The sequence below is a fragment of the Anabrus simplex genome, chromosome 1 (genome assembly GCF_040414725.1).
Source record: "Anabrus simplex isolate iqAnaSimp1 chromosome 1, ASM4041472v1, whole genome shotgun sequence".
Lineage (NCBI taxonomy): Eukaryota > Metazoa > Arthropoda > Insecta > Orthoptera > Tettigoniidae > Anabrus > Anabrus simplex.
Genome location: NC_090265.1, coordinates 128,386,330 through 128,407,670, shown reverse-complemented (window position 1 = coordinate 128,407,670; position 21,341 = coordinate 128,386,330). Strand labels below are relative to the sequence as shown.

General features: G+C 38.2%; 1 protein-coding gene across 7 annotated transcripts in view; it reads right to left on the bottom strand.

The window, feature by feature from the left end:
- Positions 1–1,368: 1,368 nt before the first annotated feature.
- LOC136884642 (thiamine pyrophosphokinase 1) overlaps positions 1,369–21,341 on the bottom strand; it is a 204,064-nt gene continuing 184,091 nt past the window's right edge. For all 7 annotated transcript variants that reach the window (XM_067156922.2, XM_067156879.2, XM_067156887.2 and 4 more), the window contains one exon: positions 1,369–2,582. In XM_067156922.2, coding sequence (XP_067013023.1) covers positions 2,449–2,582 — 134 coding nt within the window. In that variant the 3' untranslated portion in view covers positions 1,369–2,448. The remainder of the gene's footprint in view (positions 2,583–21,341) is intronic.

Sequence of the window (21,341 nt, the reverse complement as noted above, 5' to 3'; positions counted from 1 at the left end):
CGTGGAAAATTTTGAGTTTTTGAACTGTGTCATTTTTGATGTGTTTTTGTTTCGCCTGAAGTAAGAAGTGTGAACTTTCTCTCCTAGAGGACACTACGGAAGATCAACAATAGTGCACCCTAGCGTGGAGTCAAAGAACTATTTTGTTGGAGAAATTTTTATTTCAAATGTTTGTTTCTTGTTAAATTTCTTTCTGTTATTGTTTAAGTTGGCTGTATACCCCTCTTTTTCCCCTTGTTTTAGATTTATCCAATCCCGAATTTCTTTTAGTAATTTCCGACCAATCCGATGTATTTCCCCCCAACTTGGATATGTTTCTGTAACCTAGCCAATAAAATAATTGTGGGCGGGTGTTTTCATTCCCCTAACGCCTAGAACCTTCCACGAGAGGATATAAACTGCTGATTTTTGGGTCTCTGCGCCACTTCTGTTCCATCTTTCAGTGTGTTAAGTACATAGCAGGGGGCGGGAAGCGCCTCTTTCTTCGGCAGCGGTCAACAACTAGGTAATGGCCGATTTATAACTTCTTTCTTTGCTAGCTCAGCAGTTTAACTTTCGGGGCGGGTTCTAAGCGTTCAACCATGTAACCTTTTCCTAAAATGTAACTACTCTTTTCATATATTCTCTTTTAAAGCTTCATACTGGGATAGAGAGTGCTAACCCTCTCGAGCTCCCACTCATATTGTTGTGAGGTGAACTTAGTTTTCTCAACCTATTCTTCGTTAACGTAAAACAAATTGTTCTCTTCTTAAGCCACCTCTTTAGTATGGGATTAGCCCTTGTATTAACGGCCTAGGGCCAAGTAGGTCTTAAGCAAAGTGTATTGGGAGTGCAAGTTCGCCTCCTCTCAAATTGTATTTTAGAGGTCATGCATTAACCTTCTTGTCATTTAACAGACCTCAGTAGGTTGGGTATTTTACCCCTGTGTATATGTCCTTGGAGGACAGCTTAAAGGTGGAGTTCGGAGTGGCCTATGATAGGCTTGTATTTTAGGGGGAAGTTGCCCTTTCTTGAAAATTGTGTTTCTGCCTCAAGGAGGCTTTTGGGTGTAATTGGAAGCAAATGTTTCTGGCATGTTTGGGGGTTTTCGGCCCCTTTGTTGTATGGTGTTCATTGTAAGGTTGGGCTCATTGCTCAAGAATTATGTTTCTGACTTTTGAAGCCCCAAATGGGGTACCTATGTAAATGTATTTTTCAATCGTGTTTCGGCTACTAAGTACCTGTTCTATTTGTTGTTACCTAATTTTGAAAAGAAAATATAACCTTGTTAAATTTTAAAATTAATTTCACTTTAGTAGCTTGAGACCTATTCACCACCCAGCACCTTCTTTCATGCATAACTACCACTAAAACACGGTAACATTTATATTAATTGTTTACGTAGTATTCCCTGCCCACTACTCATTCCTGCCACAGAGCTGATGAACATTTCTGGGGAGAACACTGCACATGTTCAGGTACATCACAATGTCTTCACTTGACAACTAATCCTCTCCCATCTCATACAATAAAATGATACAAGACCATCATATAGTACGTTGTTTGTTATCTCTAGGTATGAAATTCAGAGTTGAAATCTTTTCATTACTAGATTTATCTGGACACCAGCATCTTAATCACTTTCATTACTCCTAGAGTATGGTGTATGGCTGATCGTACATGGAGATGCATTTTTTCTGTCAAGAATTTGATCAGTTCTAGATTTCCCAGTCATACCAGAGGTCTCCTTATTGGGTGTACTGACAGTGCACACATGCTATTTTCTAGGCAAACGTGTAGCAATATATCCTCTCCAGAATAGTTTAATAATTAATGTTATTTGCTTTACGTCCCACCAACTAATTTTTAAGGTCTTCGGAGACGCCGAGGTGCCAGAATTTAGTCCCGCAGGAGTTCTTTTACGTGCCAGTAAATCTACCAACACGGGGCTGTCGTATTTGAGCACCTTCAAATACCACCGGACTGAGCCAGGATCGAACCTGCCAAGTTGGCAGAATAGTTTCAGTCCTGTATTTTCAGAGTAAGAGATCTCATCATACTGTGTTGCATTAAGTGAACACACAACAATGAGTGTTAGTCCAAAATTATGGCACTAAGAAGTCACAGATGCCTCATGAAGTCATTTCCAGGGGGTCAGAAACAATCCTCCATATTCAGCATCCTGTCTTACATATAATTTTAAGGTAAATTAAGAGTGAAGTTTACACAATAGAATGAAACAAATTAAAACCAGTGTCAATTAAAAAATAATTCTAAAACCATGGTTTTATCATAACTGGGATAAAACATCTTTGTAAAAAGTGTATTATTTTCCATAGACAACAGGATTAATCACAAACAGCTCCCTAAATATAAATCAGCCAAAACCTGACCTAAGAGGTGACAATGAGTAGACTGAAGAACATAGGAGTTATCGAACAACCATGCACATGACTTATGAAGTTGCTACTAAGTATCATCAATATCCTCTCCTACACTCATGCACCACACCAGACTGCTATCTGTCTGAACAGTTATCTCCAGTTCACTGCCATATGCGTTTGATGTGCTCACCATACCACCAAACTCCATAACTCGATCCACTGAATAACAGAAACACACAAATATTATAGCATACTGAAGTTATGATATTAATACATCACACATACATATTTATTTATAGACTGTTTGCATTTCAATATTTAGTTTGTAAGCCTATCTGAATGAACTATTTGCATCCACAACCTCCTATGAGCAACTAGTAAACTTTTGTTCTTCTTTTATATTTTTATAATGCATGAAACATATTTTGGACATGAAATATGTGAAGAAGGTATCCAAATATACCCCAGCATGATCACACTATTATACTGGCAGTTATATTTAGAAATCTATAAGGTATAAAGAAAGAAAGAAAGAAAGAAAGAAAGAAAGAAAGAAAGAAAGAAAGAAAGGTCAGCCTATACCATCAAAAAAATATTTTTTTTGCTGAAAGTGGAACCATTTGCTAAGGTGGAGTGATAAATTATCCAAAATGGAACTTAAGACGAAACGAATAAACTTTTCTAGACCCATACATAATAAAATAATAAATACACTGCTGTACAAATTGGGTGCAAAAGTGAAGAAAATTACAAACTTACACCCTTGAAATTAGTGGTAAAAATCTAATGAAGGATCATTCTGTAAAACTTCCTTTTCAAACAATCTTGTTCCAGAATAAAGTAGTATTCTCCACCTAAAAGCAAAATTTTGTTGTCAGCGGCCGCTACCTGTTTCTGAGAATACGCTTTTCCCCTGCAATTCTTCTTAAAGTCTGTTGGCTCTATGGAGGTGTCGCTGATGACTGATCAAGCCAATTTTTGCATGAATAATGCGCCCACACAGGTCACATCTAAAGGTGGGTGGAGGACGCGGTTGGATCTGACGTAGTTTCCACCTTCCATGGGTTTCAATTTCTTGTCTGCGATATGCCTGCTCAAAAATTGAGACACCTTCTACAGTACCTTTGCACCAAAGAACACAGTTTTGTGTAGTTGGTGTTGAGGTGTTAGCATTTATGTTGGTGCTATTCATAGTCTTCTTAAGCTAGTCGTTAGAACGTTTCAAAGGAGCACCTTGAGGCCTTTTACCATGACCAATTTCACCGTAGAGAAGTTGTTTAAGCAGTCTGCTATCCCATCTAAGCCGATGAGTGGTGGTGTTCATATGAACCTTATCAAGAACTGCCACATTGCTTATGTACACATCCCATTTGATGTTCATGATGGATCTAAGTTTTTGGTGGTGGAAGCATTCCAGTTTCATTATGTCATGACGGTATAAAGTGTCCAGATTTCACATCCATATAGTAATGTTGTTAAGACAACAGCTCGGTACACCATTAGTTTGGTATATATTTTGAGATACTTATTCAAGAAAACTTGGTGGGAGAGGCGGCTGTAAGCAGCATGGGCAGAGCGTATTCTATTTTCCACATCCTTTTCTGAGTTGTAGCATGTAGTTAGAATACTACCAAGGTAGGTGAATTGGTCTATCTGTTCAAAAGGTGTTCCTGCTATATTTTGTTCAGGGACAGTACCACCTGGTGCTGGCTGTGCAAGTAGGCTTACTTTAGTCTTCCGGGTGTAGATAAAACCACTAACTAACCCCATGGCACTACAGCTCTGAAAGGCCTTGGCCTACCAAGCGATTGCTGCTCAGCCCAAAGGCCTGCAGATTACGAGGTGTCGTGTGGTCAGCATGACAAATCCTCTCAGCCGTTGTTCTTGGCTTTCTAGACCGGGGCCGCTATCTCACCGTCAGATAGCTCCTCAATTCTAATCATGTAAGGCTGAGTGGACCTTGAACCCTCAGATTCAGGTAAAAATCACTAACCTGGCCAGAAATCGAACCCAGGGCCTCCGGGTAAGAGGCAGGCATGCTACCCCTATACCACAGGGCTGGCTATGGGTGCTGATGGTCAGACCAAATCGTTCATAAGCTTCCGTAAAACTATTGATGGATGTTTGAAGCTCCTCGGGTGTTGCATTGTCATCAGCATACTGAAGCTCCATTATGCGAGTATTATGAGTCAATCTCTGAGAATGGAGCTTGGCTTGGTTGAACAGTCTGCCATCATCTCTCTCTCTCTCCAGGCGTTCCACTCATGACTGAGTATCGTGACCCAAGGACTTTGTTGTTTCTTTTATAAGCTGATACCATTCTGTACGTACTTGCGTTTTCAGGACAGTAACTCTCCATGGTAAGTCCATGATCTCTCTTACTTGATCAACCCATCTTTTCGCGACCTGTCCTCGTGTCCTTGTGCCAGAAACTTTTCCTTGGACAATTAAATTTTCCAGGTTGTCATCCTCTCTTCTCATAATGTGACCAAAAAATTGCAGGATTCTCTGGTGCACAACTTGGCATAAACTTTCCTGTACTGTATTCCAATTTCCCGGATGACAGAATCATTTGTTTGCCTGAATGTCCACGGTATTCACAACATCCTTCTCTAACACCACATTTCAAAGGCATTGATTCGGTTCCTGTCTTTAGCTTTTATGGTCCAAGTTTCACATCCATACAGGAAAATCGAGAACACAAGCAAATGGACTAATCCACACCTACATGGTCGATAGTAGAAGTCTCATGAAGCATGGCTGCAAAGTATAGGATGAAAAGCGTAGGGGAAAGCACGTAGCCTTGCTTAAGCCCATTTGTGATAGGAATTCTTCTGATAGGTCATTCGGTGAAGAACTCACCCAACTATTCCATCATGAAGAGCCTGGATTAAGCCTACAAAATGGTCAGGACAGCCCAAAGTGCGATAATATCATTCACATAGCTTCTATAGAACAGAATCAAAGGCCTTTTCCAGATCATAAAATATTAAAAGAAGCGGGAGTTGTCGTTCTCTGCATTTCTCTTGGATTTTTCTAGCACAAAAGACCATATCACTGGTACCTCTTGATCAATCCTTTTTTTTTAATGGTTACTATGGTGGCATTTTTCACGTCATCAGGCACCTTCTGTGTTTCACAAATGACAAGTATTAGGGAGAAAATCCTGGTCTTCAAAGATAGTCCTCCACTTTGAATAAGTTCCAGAGGGATGTTATCTGGTCCAGGAGATTTTCTTGGTTTCATACTTTTTGAGGGATTTGGTAAATTCATGGAAGGTTGGTTGGACTGCCATCCACAATTGCAGAGGATATTGTGGCACATGTTGGAGAAAGTCTTCGGCAGCAGTTGAGCTTTGATTTAAAAGTAGGCTGAAGTGTTCTTTCCAGTGTCTTAATATGTCTCGACTGTTTGTAAGGATGGTGTTATTGTCAATGGCTTTCAGTGCACCTGATGAAAAGAGAGAGAGGGCCTAAAATGTTGTTTTAGTTTGTTGTATAAATTCTGAAGGTCTCTGGTATCGGACAAATTCTGGAGTTCCTTGGCTTTCTGCTGCCACCATTCGTTTTTCATCTGTCTTATATCAGCCTGAAATTTCATTTTAAGTTCTTGGAAACATGCTTTCTTCACTACAGAGGAAGGGTCTTGTGTAAGGGGTAAGCAGGCTTCCCTTTTTTACTAATTAATTTCAGAATTACAAATTTCAAACATCAGTGTGATTAACCATAATATTCTTAAAATTTATGGCATCTTCTGAGATTTTGTTTACCGTTTACTGTTTTTTTTTTTAGATTGCAGTGTACAAAAAATACATTTGAAACTACATTAAAAGTAGAATGCACACACTGAATTCTAATATGATGACCATTACAAATTTACTTCAATTTATTTCATTCACTACATAGTTCCTGACCATGGGAAGCTAATACGAACTATCAGTAAGTTGCAGACAAGGCTACAGAACCCTTTAGGCTATATACAAAATATAAAAAGTCCAAAAACACAAAGAGATATCCTGTTAAGAAGCAAGATAATTATCTCCTTCATCCTTTGACATATTGCAATGAAATCTCTCCTTAAACCACACAGGATCATTGTAAGTAAGGTGTGAAGCATTACTACGCTTAGGCTTACTGCCTTGATGTATCCACAAAGACACACACAAAATGCTGTCACTTGAGTACACAGATTTTATTTACAAGTTAAACACACATAACCTAATCAACTGCCGTCACAAACAAAACACTACTACGGAAACATCAGAAGACTACGACTGCCATCTTGAAACAGTAGACTGCTGACTGCTACTAGCATGTCGGCATAAACACAACACAAGTTCATGAGAACGAACTCCTGTTAAACAATAACTCAACTCCACCATCGAGACTGTCTCTTTATATAGGTTGCCTAGCCAGGCTTCTAGAAGGATGTTACCCAACACTTTTCTTCATAAATTCTAGAATGCCTAATACATAGGAAGGTTCAACATAGTTCTTGTCGTACCCAGTGTTGCCAACTTAGCGGATTTTCCGCTAAATTTGGCGGAATTAGAAGACTGTCGGCGGAGAAATATACCATTTAGCGGACAGCAGATTTTTTGGCGGAATTCTAGATTCATTATAGCGGAATTTAGCGTTTTATCCATTTTACTTTTTAAAAAAATTTGTACTCCAGCCTGTCTCTGAGCTATTCGGTATTTCTTGTTAGGAGCTAGCAGTCACACAAGGAAAACATGTTATTTGGATTTGATGTTACGAGATCGTGGAATCATAAATTTCTAATGAGTGAGGAAAGGTTACTTATCTCTTAGTTGACGAATGACGACAGATAATGAAACTCTGAGAGAGTAGCATTTATATTTATGCTATGAAGGAAGACCGTTTAATGAACTGGCCTGTTCTGTGTGTGGCCCTTGAGGTAGGGGATTCACCTAGTTTGCACCCGGCAGTAAAATGCCTATAAGTTTTAGCTCGCCGGCTCGCAGGCAGGGGGGTTAATCCCAGTGAAACTCACAGATCACGTGAGTACAGACATTTACTACTATTATTATTATTATTATTATTATTATTATTATTATTATTATTATTATTATTATTATTATTTTTATTATGTGAGTATGGACCCAGTGGATCACGCAAAGCTCTAACGATTCTGTTTTCTGAGTTGCCAAACAGCTCTCATCCTTTCTCCGTGGATGCTTTTTCGTTCTTCTGTCCACTTTGCTCCAGTCTTCTTTTTCACTTCGTTCTCTGGTTGCACTTTCCATCCATTAATTTTTTTCCTATAGAGGTTTCTGTCCGCGGTGTCATTTGAGTTCATCTGGGCTTTTTCCAGATCCTTCATTACTTCCAGTACCCATGGAATATTTTTTAGATGTTCTATGTAGGTGAGAATCGTGTGTGTCAGTCTACTTGCCGACAGTCTGCGGACGTGCCCATAAAATTTCAGACGTCTTTTGCGGATGTCTGCTGCAATGTTGGAAAGCTCTTCTGTCACTTTGCGTGACCTCAGTCTATATACATCTTCTGTTTTTTGGGGCCGAGAATTTTCCTCACATTATTATTATTATTATTATTATTATTATTATTATTATTTTTTGAGATTGGATTTCTTGGCGGAATTTTAGCGGATTTTTAGTAGTATTTAGCGGATCTTGAAAATATAAGTTGGCAACACTGGTCGTACTTAGTGTTATTCTGGATATTACAGTGTGTTGTACAATGTCCTTGCTAATACCTGGTTCTAACACCGCAAACAATGGCTGTATATGTGAATGAGACCTGGAGACACTGGAAGTTACAAACAGACTTCATTATGATTAGGCAGAGATTCAGAAACCAGATGTTGGATTGTAAAACTTTTTCAGGAGCAGATGTGGACTCTGACCACAACTTGTTGGTCATGAAATGCCATCTGAAGTTTAAGAAATTGAAGAAAGGAAGAAATTCAAGGAGATGGGATCTAGACAAGTTGAAAGAAAAGAGTGTGAGGGATTGTTTCAAGAAACATGTTGCATAAGGACTAAATGAAAAGGCTGAAGAAAACACTGTAGAGGAAGAATGGACAATCGTGAAGAATGAGGTCGGTAGAGGTGCTGATGAAATGTTAAGAAGAAAGGAAAGAGCAACTAAGAGTCAATGGATAACTCAGGAGATAGTAGACCTGATTGATGAACGACAAAAACACAAGAATGCAAAAAATGAAGAGGGCAGAAAAGAATACAGGTGATTAAAGAATGAAGTGGATAGACAGTGCAGGACAGGTAAGGAAGAATGGCTGAAGGAGAAGTGCAAGGAGGTTGAAGGTTGTATGGTTGTAGGAAAGGTAGATGTTGCATACAGAAAAATCAAGGAAACCTTTGCAGAAAGGAAATCTAGGTGTATGAATATCAAGAGCTCAGATGGAAAACAACTTCTAGGGAAAGAAGACAAGGTGGAAAGATGGCAGGAACATATCCAACAGTTGTATCAAGATAAAGACGTAGATGATGATGTTCTGAAACAGGAAGAGGGTGTCGATGCTGATGAAATGGGAGACCCAGTTTTGAGGTGAGAATTCGACAGAGTTTTGAGAGACAGAAATAGGAATAAGGCACCTGGAATTGATGACATTCCCCCTGAATTACTGACTGCCTTAGGAGAAACCAGCATGGGGAGGTTATTCCATTTAGTGTGAAAGATGTATGAGACAGGAGAAGAGCCATCCAATATTTGGCAGAATGTTGTTATACATATTCCCAAGAAAGCCGGTGCTGACAAGTGTGAAATCTACTGCACCATTAGTTTAGTATCTCATGCCTGCAAAATTTTAACACGTATTATTTACAGAAGAATGGAAAAACAAGTTGAAGCTGAGTTGGGAGAAGATCAATTTGGCTTCAGAAGAAATGTAGGAACACGTGAAGCAATTCTGACTTTACATCTGATCTTAGAGGATCGAATTAAGAAGGACATGCCCTTGTACTTGGCATTCGTAGATCTGGAAAAGGCATTGTAAGATGTTGATTGGACCAAGCTATTTGAGATTCTGAAGATGACTGGGATCAGATACCGAGAACGTAGACTTATCTACAATCTGTATAAAAATAAATTTGCAGTGATAACAATCAAGTGCTTTGGAAAAGAAGCAGCAATCCAGAAAGGAATGAGACAAGGCTGCAGTTTGTCCCCCCTCCTTTTCAATGTTTATAAAGAACAGGCAGTAAAGGAAATCAAAGAGTAATTTGGGAAGGGAATCACATTCCAAGGTGAGGAAATCAAAACCCTCAGATTCGCAAATGATATTGCTATTTTATCTGAGATTGCAGAGGATGTGGAGAAATTGCTGAATGGTATGGATGGAGTCTTGAATAAGGAGTATAAGATGAAAATAAATAAGTCGAAAACAAAAGTAATGGAGTGCAGACAAACAAAGTCAGGTGAAGGAGGTAATATTAGATTAGGAAGTGAAGTCTTAAAGGAAGTAGATGAATATTGTTATGTGGGTAGTAAAATAACTAACAATGGCAAAGTACGGAGGACATAAAATGCAGACTAGCACAAGCAAGGAAGAAATTATGAAGAGAAATTTGCTCACTCTGAATACTCATATAGGAATTTGAATGATGATTTTTAAGACTTTCATATGGAGCGTGGCATTGTATGGAAGAGAAAAATGGACGATAACTAGCTCAGAAAGAAAGAGAATAAAAGCTTTTGAAATGTGGTGTTGCAGAAGAATGCTGAAGGTGAGATGGATAGATCAAATCACAAATAAAGTGATACTAAATCGAATTGGTGACAGGAGATTGATTTGGATAAATTTGACCAGAAGAAGAGATAGAATGATGGGACACGTCTTAAGACACCCAGGACTTGTTCAGTTGGTTTCTAAGGGAAGTGTAGGCGGTAAGAACGGTAGGGATAGAGCAAGGTATGAATATGAAAAGTAGATTAGAGCAGATGTAGGATACAGTCGTTACGTAGAAATTATACTTCCTCTTAAAAACAGTAATCACCACCACCTGAAAAGATCAGCACAGAATAGATTGGTATGGAGGTTTGCATCAAGCCAGCAAGAAAAAAATAAGAAACGAGAACCTAATTGTCATAAAAACATCACTCTTAAATATCCTACCTGGCTCACTGGAAGGAATTCATGAAGATGAATACCAATATATTTGGTCTGTTATTGGACATTATAAATTTATTAGAGTGCTGGTATGCTTCTTTTCTCTCTAGGGCATCCCATGTTTCTCCTGTTCTCTTTCCATATAACTCCCAGTGTTTGATGTAGCCACTGTATTCCAGGGATTCCAGCTGCTTTAATCATGTCTGCTGTTAGTTCATCTGCTCCCGCTGACTTTCCACTTTTCATTTTCTTCAGGGCATTTTCTGTCTCTTTCCAAGTAATTGGAGGTTCCTTCTGTAATTCATTAGTGACTGTGGTAACTTGTTCTTGTTGTTCACTCTCCCCATTCAATAATTTTTTAAAAATAACTCTTTATCTCTTCTCTCATTCCTACCATGTCTCTGATAATGATTCTGTCCTCTGTTTCAATAGCTTTAATTTCTTGTTTTACTTTTCATTAACCCATATAACATTTTCTGATTTCCTTTACCATCTTCCTCAATTTCTTTGGGTGACAGTTCTCAGCTCTTCTCCTTTTCTTCTTTCACTACTCTTGTTACCTGGAGTTTCTTATTCCTACATTCCTGTTCCATCTTCCTATTTTTTCATCGTCATTTGGTACAATTCCCTGAGCCTGAGTATGTTTCTCAACATCTTTGTTTTTCTTTGCTATGTTTCTTTCATCAATTGTATGCTTTCCTCTATCATTCCATCAACATGTTTCTTTCTCCTTGACTTTACCTTTCGTTTTGCCACATACCTCTATAGCACAGTTAACTATTGTTGTTTTAAATGCATTCCACTATTCATCAACACTACCCGTCTTATATTTTGGCAATTTAGTCACTACCAAATTTTGAAAATCCCTCTTGATTTATTCATTTTTCAGTTTCCATTCTTCAATCTTTGGCAATCTCTTTACTGCAGGCATAGCTTTAACTGTGCAATTTAGAACCACTACTAGAAGTCTGTGGTCACTATCCAAGCTTTCACTTCGGGTAACTTTCGTATCCCTCACTTCTTCTCCAATTAAGTTATCTGTTATCACATAATCAATAACTTTCTTTGATTTCCCATCCCAGCCATATCTAGTAATCTTAATGTATTTTTTATTACAAGATTGTTTCTTACACACAAATTTAGAATATGTTCACCCTCTACATTTCTTGTTCCATAGCCAAAAAGGCCAGTCACCAACTCTTAACCAGATATATTGGCCTCAATTTGGGCATTCAGATCCCCAATTATCATAACACTGTCTTCTCGTATTGATCTTCCAAATCATCCAGGAACTCTGTTTTCTCATAATCACTCATTCCTTGCTGAGGGGCATACTTGGACTATTGTAAAACTATTCTTCCCTAAGTTTACTCTGGTCTGGCTTTCATTATTCTATCATTTACAAAGGTGACATGTGTGATATCTTTGTGGAGTACCAAACCTACTCCATTTCGTGCTTCCTTTCTATTAGCATGCCAGTACAGTTTGTAACCTCCTCTTAATAATTTTTACTTTGTCACTCTCCATTTTGTCTCGCTCAGTCTCAGTATATGAAGCTTCCTTCTTTCCATCATATCTACAATCTCTTCATTCTTGTCTGTCAAGAGTTATTACGTTTAGAGTTCCTATTCTCAGTTTATGTTTGTATTTTAGTCCAGTCTGAGTATTTTTTCTTTCATTGATATTACTTCTTGTATTCATAGGATTCTCTTCCAATTCTGGAGAGTTGTCGTTCATTCCAAGGGTACATGGAGTTTGGCCTAAATTTGGTTTATTTTTCCATACGAGGATCATTCTTAGATTGAAAGCAACCCATAACATTTTTCTGCTGACCTGCTAAGCCTAATGCATCAGAGGATTTTCTTTCAGGGTTTACTCCCTCACCTTTGAGGATCCCTCCTCTTCCCACAAGGCAGTGGGTTCCTTCTGTACTATTCCCAGAAGTACTATTCTCTGCCAGTTCAGCTGTATTGAAAACTTTCATTTTACGCCTTTACTGCCGTTAAGGTTTTTACATGTATCCCTGTGCACGGGGCCCGTGTTATACCCCATGGGACTGGGTCCCCACCAGTACTGGCCGCTACTTTAGCTTCGACTACAACACCGTTGCCCACCCCCGCGGCGTGGACGCGCCTGGCAGGATTTATACACGTAAACACAGATCATCTCTGACATCTCATAGACTGGGTTAAGAAGGCCGTCTAACTTCAGGACCATCACATGCTCTTCGACCCATGCCCTGCAAGCCCGGAAAACACTGACATGATTTTTATTTTGCTTTATGTAGCACCGACACAGATAGGTCTTATGGCGACGATGACATGATTTTTAATGCCAGCCATAAAAGCCTCAATTGCTATATGGGAGTTTGTTTGTTGTTTATTAACAGACATTACAGTCTAAGTAATGGAAAGAAAAAACAAGTAATAAAAAAAAAATAGAAACGAACATAAAAAGGGGACACCTAATAGGAAAAGATATATGACTTGATTTGGAACTTGTTTGCTCCTTTCCATTGCTTACAACAACAGGTCAGTGTGGGAAGAGGAGACAACAGATAGAAGAGACAAGGTCCAACATAAAAGCACAAAAGCACAAGGACAATCTACACACATTTCTTCTTAGTCTCAGACAAGCTCGTTTCTGTTTTCCACCTTCATTAGGAGGAGCCATCTTGACAGATCTTCATCTTGATGTGGAAAGTGCAGGATATGAAGAAAGCTGGATAAATACAGAAAAAGGAAAGAGACAAAAGCATAAATGAACATGGGTGGTAGAAGACCAGGAACATAGGACAAACACAAGAGGGTCAATATAAGTAATGGAAAGGAACAAACAAGTGGCAAATCAAAGAATATGTAAGGAGACAGGAACATGAAAGGGAACCTTCCTGCATTGCCAAATATTGGTAATTGACTTTCAGAATACCTGAACAAATCCTTTTATAAAAGAATGGTCAATCCTGTAGAGAAAGTTAACCCTAGAAAAAGAAATAAATCTTCCAGGCTGTGTTGCAATCAATCAATCAATCAATCAATCAATCAATCAATCAATCAATCAATCAATCAATCAATCAATCAATCAATCAATCAATCAATCAATCAATCAATCAATCAATCAATCAATCAATCAATCAATCAATCAATCAAAACAATCAGTTCCAGGAATCATTAATGAACAAGGGGAGTGTGCATGTAAGGATACCATCATTCTCTCTACTTTCATGTCTGTTACTTCTAACTTACGAATAAGATATCCTGAGTGCACCCAGTTTTTGCTCCCGTAAAGCAAAGTTGGTCTGAAAACAGACCGATGTAAAGATTGTATCGTCTGGGACCTGACTTCCTTCTTACAGAATACTGTTAATCGCAACTGTGAGCTCATTGCATTAGCTTTACTGCACCTGGATTCAATCTCATCTGTCCCGGGAGAACACACATCTTAAATACTTGAAATTATCCACCTGTTCCAGCTTTGTATCACCGATCTGACATTCAATTTTACTGAATTTCTTACCTAGTGACATTAATTTAGTCTTCGAAGGGCAAATTTTCATACCATACTCATTGCACATATTTTCAAGTTCCAAGATATTAGACTGCAGGCTTTTGGCACAATCTGCCATTAAGACCAAGTCGTCAGCATAGGCCAGACTGCTTACTACATTTCCGACTAAATGAATCCCTCCTTGCCACTTTATACCTTTCAGCAGATGATCCATGTAAACTACAAACAACAAAGGTGAAAGATTACAGCCTTGTCTAACCCCTGTAAGTACTCTGAACCAAAAACTCATTCTACCATCAATTCTCACTGAAGCCCAATTGTCAGCATAAATGCCTTTGATTTTAATAATCTACCCTTAATCCCATAGTCCCCCAGTATGGTGAACATCTTTTCCATTGGTACCCTGTCATATGCTTTCTCTAGATCTATGAAACATAAACACAACTGTCTATTCTTCTTGTAGCATTTTTCAATTACCTGGAGAATACTGAAAATCTGATCCTGTGGTCTGTGGTCTGAAACCACACTGGTTTTCATCCATCTTCCTCTCAACTACTGATCGCACCCTCCCTTCCAAGATGCCAGTGAACACTTTGCCTGGTATACTAATCAATGAGATACCTCGATAGTTGTTGCAATCCTTCCTGTTCCCTTTCTTATAGATAGGTACAATTACTGCTTTTATCCAAACCGAAGGTACCTTACCAACACTCCATGCTAATCTTACTACTCTATGAAGCCATTTCATCCCTGCCTTCCCAAAATACTTCACCATTTCAGGTATAAATTCATCTATTCCTGCTGAATAATTTCCACTTCCTCAAGTGTAATTTCACCAACATCACTTTCCTCCTTCCCATGAACTTGGTTGTTCACGACACCACCAAGATGATTTCCTTTTACGTTGAGAGGATTTTCAAAATATTCCCTTCACCTGTCCAGTGATTCCCTGGGATCTATTATAAGTTTACCTGAATTACCCAAAATACTGTTCATTTCCCCTTTTCCCTCCCTTCCTAAGATTCTTTATTATTGCCCAGAAAGGTTTCCCCTGTTGCTTGACCTAGCCTTTCCAGGTTATTACTAAAATCTTACCACGACTTCTTTTTGGATTCAACAACTATTTGTATGTATAATATAACTATTTATAATAGTTTATTTAAATCCGCCTTGATCAATACACTCATTAAATGAAAGAAACGTCATATTGTGTTATTCTTTGATCTAACCACTGATGAAGGGAATGGTTGAGATTTCCCGAAACATGTATGGTTTAATTAATAATGTTTCTTTCATTTAATGAGTGTATTGATCAAGGCAGATTTAAATAAACTATTATAAATAGTTATATTATACATTCAGACCACTCAATACGGACCAAACACAATATTAACCTATCATGGTTAAGTTTATTAACAACTATTTGTTTCGCTCTGTTTCTTTCATCTATGTCTGCATCAGCCCTTGTTTGGAGCCATTTCTGAAAAGCCTTCTTTTTACGTTTACAAGCTGCTCTCACTTCATCGTTCCACCAAGATGTTCACTATTTCCCATCTTTACACACAGTTGTTCCTACGTTTTCCCTTCCTGTTTCCACTACAGCATCCCTGTATGCCACCCATTCTCTTTTTAAATCCTGAACCTGCTTACTGTCCACTGTACGAAACTTCTCACTAATCATATCCATGTACTTCTGTCTAATTTCTACGTCCTGGAGATTTTCTACCCTTATTCATTTGCAGACGGATTTCACTTTCTCTATCCTATACCTAGAGATACTTAGTTCACTACAGATCAGACAGTCGTCTGTGTCATCGAAAAATCCCCAAAAAACCCATACATTTCTAACAGATTTCCTGAATTCGAAGTCGGTTAAGATATAGTCTATTACGGATCTTGTACCCCTAGCCTCCCATGTGTAGCGGTGAATACCTTATGCTTGAAGAATGTATTCATAACTGCTAAACCCATACTAGCATAGAAGTCCAGCTAACGCTTTCCATTCCTATTAGCTTCCATATCTCCCCACATCTACCAATCACCCTTTTGTATCCTTCAGTTCTATTTCCAAACCTTGCAATGAAATCGCCCATTAGCACTATCCTATCTTTGCTGTTCACCATGACTACGATGTCACTCAATGCTTCATAAAATTTGTCAACTTCATTCTCATCTGCACCCTCCCATGGTGAATACACTGAGACAATTCTCGTCCTATTTCCTCCAACTGCCAAATCTACCCACATCGTTCGCTCATTTACGTGCCTAATAGAATCTATGTTGCGTACAGTAGTATTCCTGATGAACAGTCCTAACCCATACTCTGCTCTTCCCTTTTTAACACCCATCAAGTACACTTTATAATGTCCTATCTCTTCCTCGTTTTCTTCCCTTACCCGAATATCACTTACTCCTAGCACATCCATATGCATCCTCTTTGCTGACTCAGCCCATTCTACTTTCTTTCTTCCTTAAGCCTCAATAATATTGATAGCTCCCCATCGAATTCCACTTTGTTCACCAAGTTGTTTCCAAGGAGTCCCTCACCTGTCAAATGGGAGTGGGATTTCGTTACTCCCATAGGTCCAAGGCTTGCTTAAAATATTCTGAGCTCGGTAAATTAATGAAACGGGATGCTACTCTACTTACACATAGTCCAAGTGAGGATCTCTCCTCTAACGGGTTAGAGACAACGGTGGATTGTATAGTCCTAGCCGCCTGAGCACAAGGAGGACTGTGACTCAGAATATGTCCGAGATGCCCACACCCATTCTGTAGCAACTGGTATCCCGACTCTCAGAACCACTTACTACACCACCCAGCCATTGCCCATGGTTTATGAACAGGATGTGACTATACAGTAACCCACACCATGAACCATAATAAAGTACTGAAATTTTCCTATGATAACAAAGACATTTACAATAAGATGAAAAAGTTGAAAACTAGAGAAGTAGCTGGAATTGATAAGATTTCTGGGGATATACTGTATTTATGTACTTTTATTACTAAATATAAGCAGGTAAAAATGGGGTGCTGCTTGTACTCAGAATTTTTAAATTAATACAGTAAACTCCCTTTAGTTTAGAACACTTTGCTAGTATAAAACATTTTATATCCTCATACCTTACAACCTACTGCATCCAAACGTGATTAAAATAATTTAAGGTACCTATTCATCACCACTCGACACTTTATCACTGTCTCATGATGCGCCCCACACTATGTCATCTTCTGTCCTGTCCATTGTGTTGGAAATTGACATGAATTTGAAGCTCTGGGCTACCATCTCTGCTGGAATAATTTCCACACATCTAGGATCCATTCGCACATTTTAGAAATGGTGGTGTGAAGATGTGTTGGTAGTACTCCGATTAAAATGTATAATTTAGATGTAATATGTGCTGTTCATTAGCTATAAATGGTGTCTTCGGCTGCTGTAAGTAGTTCATAACAAATTAATATTGTAGGCTCATGTAGTTAACTTCAATATTAAAAGCTATGCAAACAAAATTTGGTTTGTGTAGCGACAGACTTACTTTTGGAGGTTATATGAACTTGGTGAGGGAAGACTATCGACAGTGGTCATTCTGCCAACTTAGTGCATGCTACCACCTTTGAAACATTGTTTTTCTCGCAAGGTAGAGTTGCAGCTGTTGCCACTAGATGTTAGTGTATACTCCGTGTTATTGAAGTTACTCTACAATACATATTTTGCCATTACAACTTTGTTTTTAATAAATACTTTAATTAAATAATAAGAACGTTCATTAGGAATTACTTAGAAGCATCCAATATATCCAAATTACCATAAGCGATAGCTGTGTGTGTAATTTGAAATTTCCAAACAAATCAGACAAATCTGATAAATTAGTGTTCTGAGTGCAAATGAACATCACCTGCTAAGTGTATAAGCTTGAAGAAAATGGAAATTGAGCACCTTAGGGCAGTCGGAGGCCAGTAGAAGTGTCCAGAATGTTTGTCTATTAGAGATGAGAAGGCCAAAAATGAAGACATAGACACTCTGAAGGAAGTGTCAACAGTTCTGAAGGATGTAAGAAAAGAAATGTTGGATTTAATACATTCACTGCCACTGCCGCTTTAAAGCGTCCAGAATCCTATGTTTCTGAAGCTACACAGAAACGCGCCAGCTTGGAAATTTATGCTTGTGGTTATGCCGGTACTGCAGGAAGGTTACCTTTAGAACAATTTGCCATGCACGGTTCCATTGTTGAGCAATTAGGTGACAATCAGTATTGTTTTGAAATGAAGAACAGGTCAGAGCCCGGTCCATCTCATCCTAAGAAGAAGTATGAGAGATAATTTTATACTAATGAAGATTTAATTAAAATGTTAAGAGGTTTCTGACAGCGAATCTGATATATTGTCAGGCAGTGAGGACGATGAGTGGAGGAATTCTGATAGTGAAAGTGACAACAGTGTGCTAATAATAATAATAATCGTATGGCCTCAGCTACCGTGTGCAGACATTTCAATTTGACGCCATCTGGCTGTCTGCTCGTCAATTTCGATGTTCCGTTTTACTCTAGGCCCACTAGATGGCAGACCGAGTAAACCGAAACTCTCTTGGGTGTCTATGGCTGAGATTTAATGAATTTTGTCGGGTAAACACCAAATGTGTCACCAGAGATCTTTTACATGCCGACATCGTACAACATGGAGTGTCGAATGGACTTTTTTTCTGCCCTTCAAAAATCCGACTACCTCTGCCGGGTTTGAACCCGCCATCTTGGGATCCGGAGGCCGGCGCTCTACCACTGATTCACAGAGGCAGCTAACAGTGTGCTGAATGAAGACGACAGTGTTCGTGAAAATGTGCAATCAACATCCGCAAATGAAGAGGAAATTAATTGGGTAGGTGATCCAATAGGAATGACTTGTTTCCCGTTTACTAAGAAGTACAAAAATTAGTACAAAAGAAAAGTATTGCTTGATGCTTTAAAGCGTCAAAAAATAAATATTGTTTGAAATGCGTAATATTTACTTTATTAACTTGATGGACACGTTTTTGATAAAATTTGGTGCCATTTATTAGGACTGACTGATACTGCCAAAACAGCTCCTGAGAAAGATATTTTAGAAAATGGTGGCAGTGAACATGTTAAGGAAAGAAATTCAACAAATTAAGGACACACAGAAAATTCAGGAAAGGAAAATGGGCAGATCTGTAGAACTATGTCACGAAAAGCTAGACAGTAACTCTGCTATGATCACTGAGCATGGGAGAAAATTTGATTCATTCCTACTCATGATGAAACCCTGAAAAATGAAAATAATGAGTTGGAAAAAAAAAAAAAGACTGAAAGTTTAAGCAAGAGGATTACTGACTGTGAACAATATTCCAGGGTGAATACCTTAAAAATCCATGGAGTTCCTCATCAACAGAATGAAAATGTGAGTGAAGAAGTGGTGGCACTTTGATAGAGCACTCAATGTCAGTACTGAAGAAGCTGACATTGGTGCTTGCAATAGGCCCCCTAACAGCAACAGTCCAAACTCTCCCACCATAATCGTTCATTTTTGCTGCAGGTATTTCAAGGAAGAACTTCTCCATCAAAGGAGAATAAAAAGGTACTTTTCTCATTGGATATTGGCCATAATTCAGTAATCCTAAGAGAGTATTTGTCCTACTCTCAGGAAACTGTTTTCAAAAACTACGGAGGTCAATATTTCCAAAAATGTGAAATACCCCTGGATCAGAAACTGAAAAATGTTCACAAGGGAAGAAGATGGCACACCAATAATTAGAATTCAAGGCAAAAGTGATTTAAATAAGCTTAACTGTTAACTTCACTCTATGATATTTATTACCAGAATGTCAGAGGTCTCAGATCAAAGACCAACTTATAACAATGTGTTACGTAATTCTTATGATCTGATTGTAATAACTGAAACATGGCTTCTATTTATGATTCAGAGGTATTTGATGATAGGTATCATTTATATCGCCAGGGATCCTCCGTGACTTAGGCGGCAGCACACCAGCCTCTCACCGCTGGGTTCCATGGTTCAAATCTCGGCTACTTCATGTGAGATTTGTGCTGGACAAAGCAGAGGCGGGGTAGGTTTTTCTCTGGGTACTCCGGTTTCCCCTGTCATCTTTCATTCCAGCAATATCATTTCATTTCATCTGTTATTCATTAACCATTGCCCCAGAGGAGTGCAACAAGCTTTAGCAGCCGGCACAATTCCTATCCTCACCACTAGATGGGGGCTTCATTCATTCCATTCCTGACCTGGTCGGATGACTGGAAACAGGCTGTGGATTTTCATTCATTTTCATATATTGCCAGGACAGAAATATACAAATCACCAGTAAGACTAGAGATGAAGGGTTGTTGATTGGTGTAAAGAATAGTATCATCACTGAAGAGAATAAATCTAGTTGAAGGAAATGCTGATTCACTGTGCATTTCATTCTTTAGTAACAATGTAAGGCACCTTGTTAGTGTAGCTTATTTTCTGCCAAATTCAGACCTGAGAGACTATATTTCTTCTTTGAGAACCTAATTCAAACCAAAGGTATATTTACATCAAACATTATTACACTGGGTGATTTTAATCTACTGAAATAATAGGCAGCAATTATGATATGGGTCAAAGTAGCAATAAAGTTAAAGAAGTCTTAAAGTATTTACACCTGATTAATTTAAAATCATTTAATCATGTATTTAAATAAATGGAATCACCCTTGACCTTGTGCTTTCAAATACAGATATAATTGATCTGAGCAAAGAACCGGAGATACTTATTCCCATTGATCAACACCATCCTCCTTTATTATCCTCTATCAAATACATATGTGGAATATAAAACAGTAAAATTCATGGATGTGAAAATAGATTTAATTTTAAACAAGCTGTTTTACATCTATACGCTCTACTTAGGGTTGAAAACTGGAATGACATTCTGAATTATGATGATGTAAATCTAGCTGTAGATGTATTTTATGATAAGTTGTATTCAGTTTTTAGTAAATGGGTTCCAAAAACTAAGTAATATAAATGGAAGTATCCAGTCTGGTTCACCAAGGATCTAAAGCTTAAAGAAAAAGTTACGAAAATAAAAGAAAAAAAAATCTAATTTGTTTATGTATAAAGAATTAAGAGCAAATATTAAGAAGGAAATGAATATTGCATTCAAACAGTACACTGAAAGTACTGAATTAGAAATACCAACAAACATAAATTCATTCTGGGATTTTACAAAAGACAAAAGAAAACCTGGAATAAAAGTACAGAGATGAAAGTATGCAATAGTAATGAAAGTATTGGGAATTATTATGTAGAATATTTTTCTAAAGTGTACTCAGAAAATACTGCATCACACAATCTGTTCTGT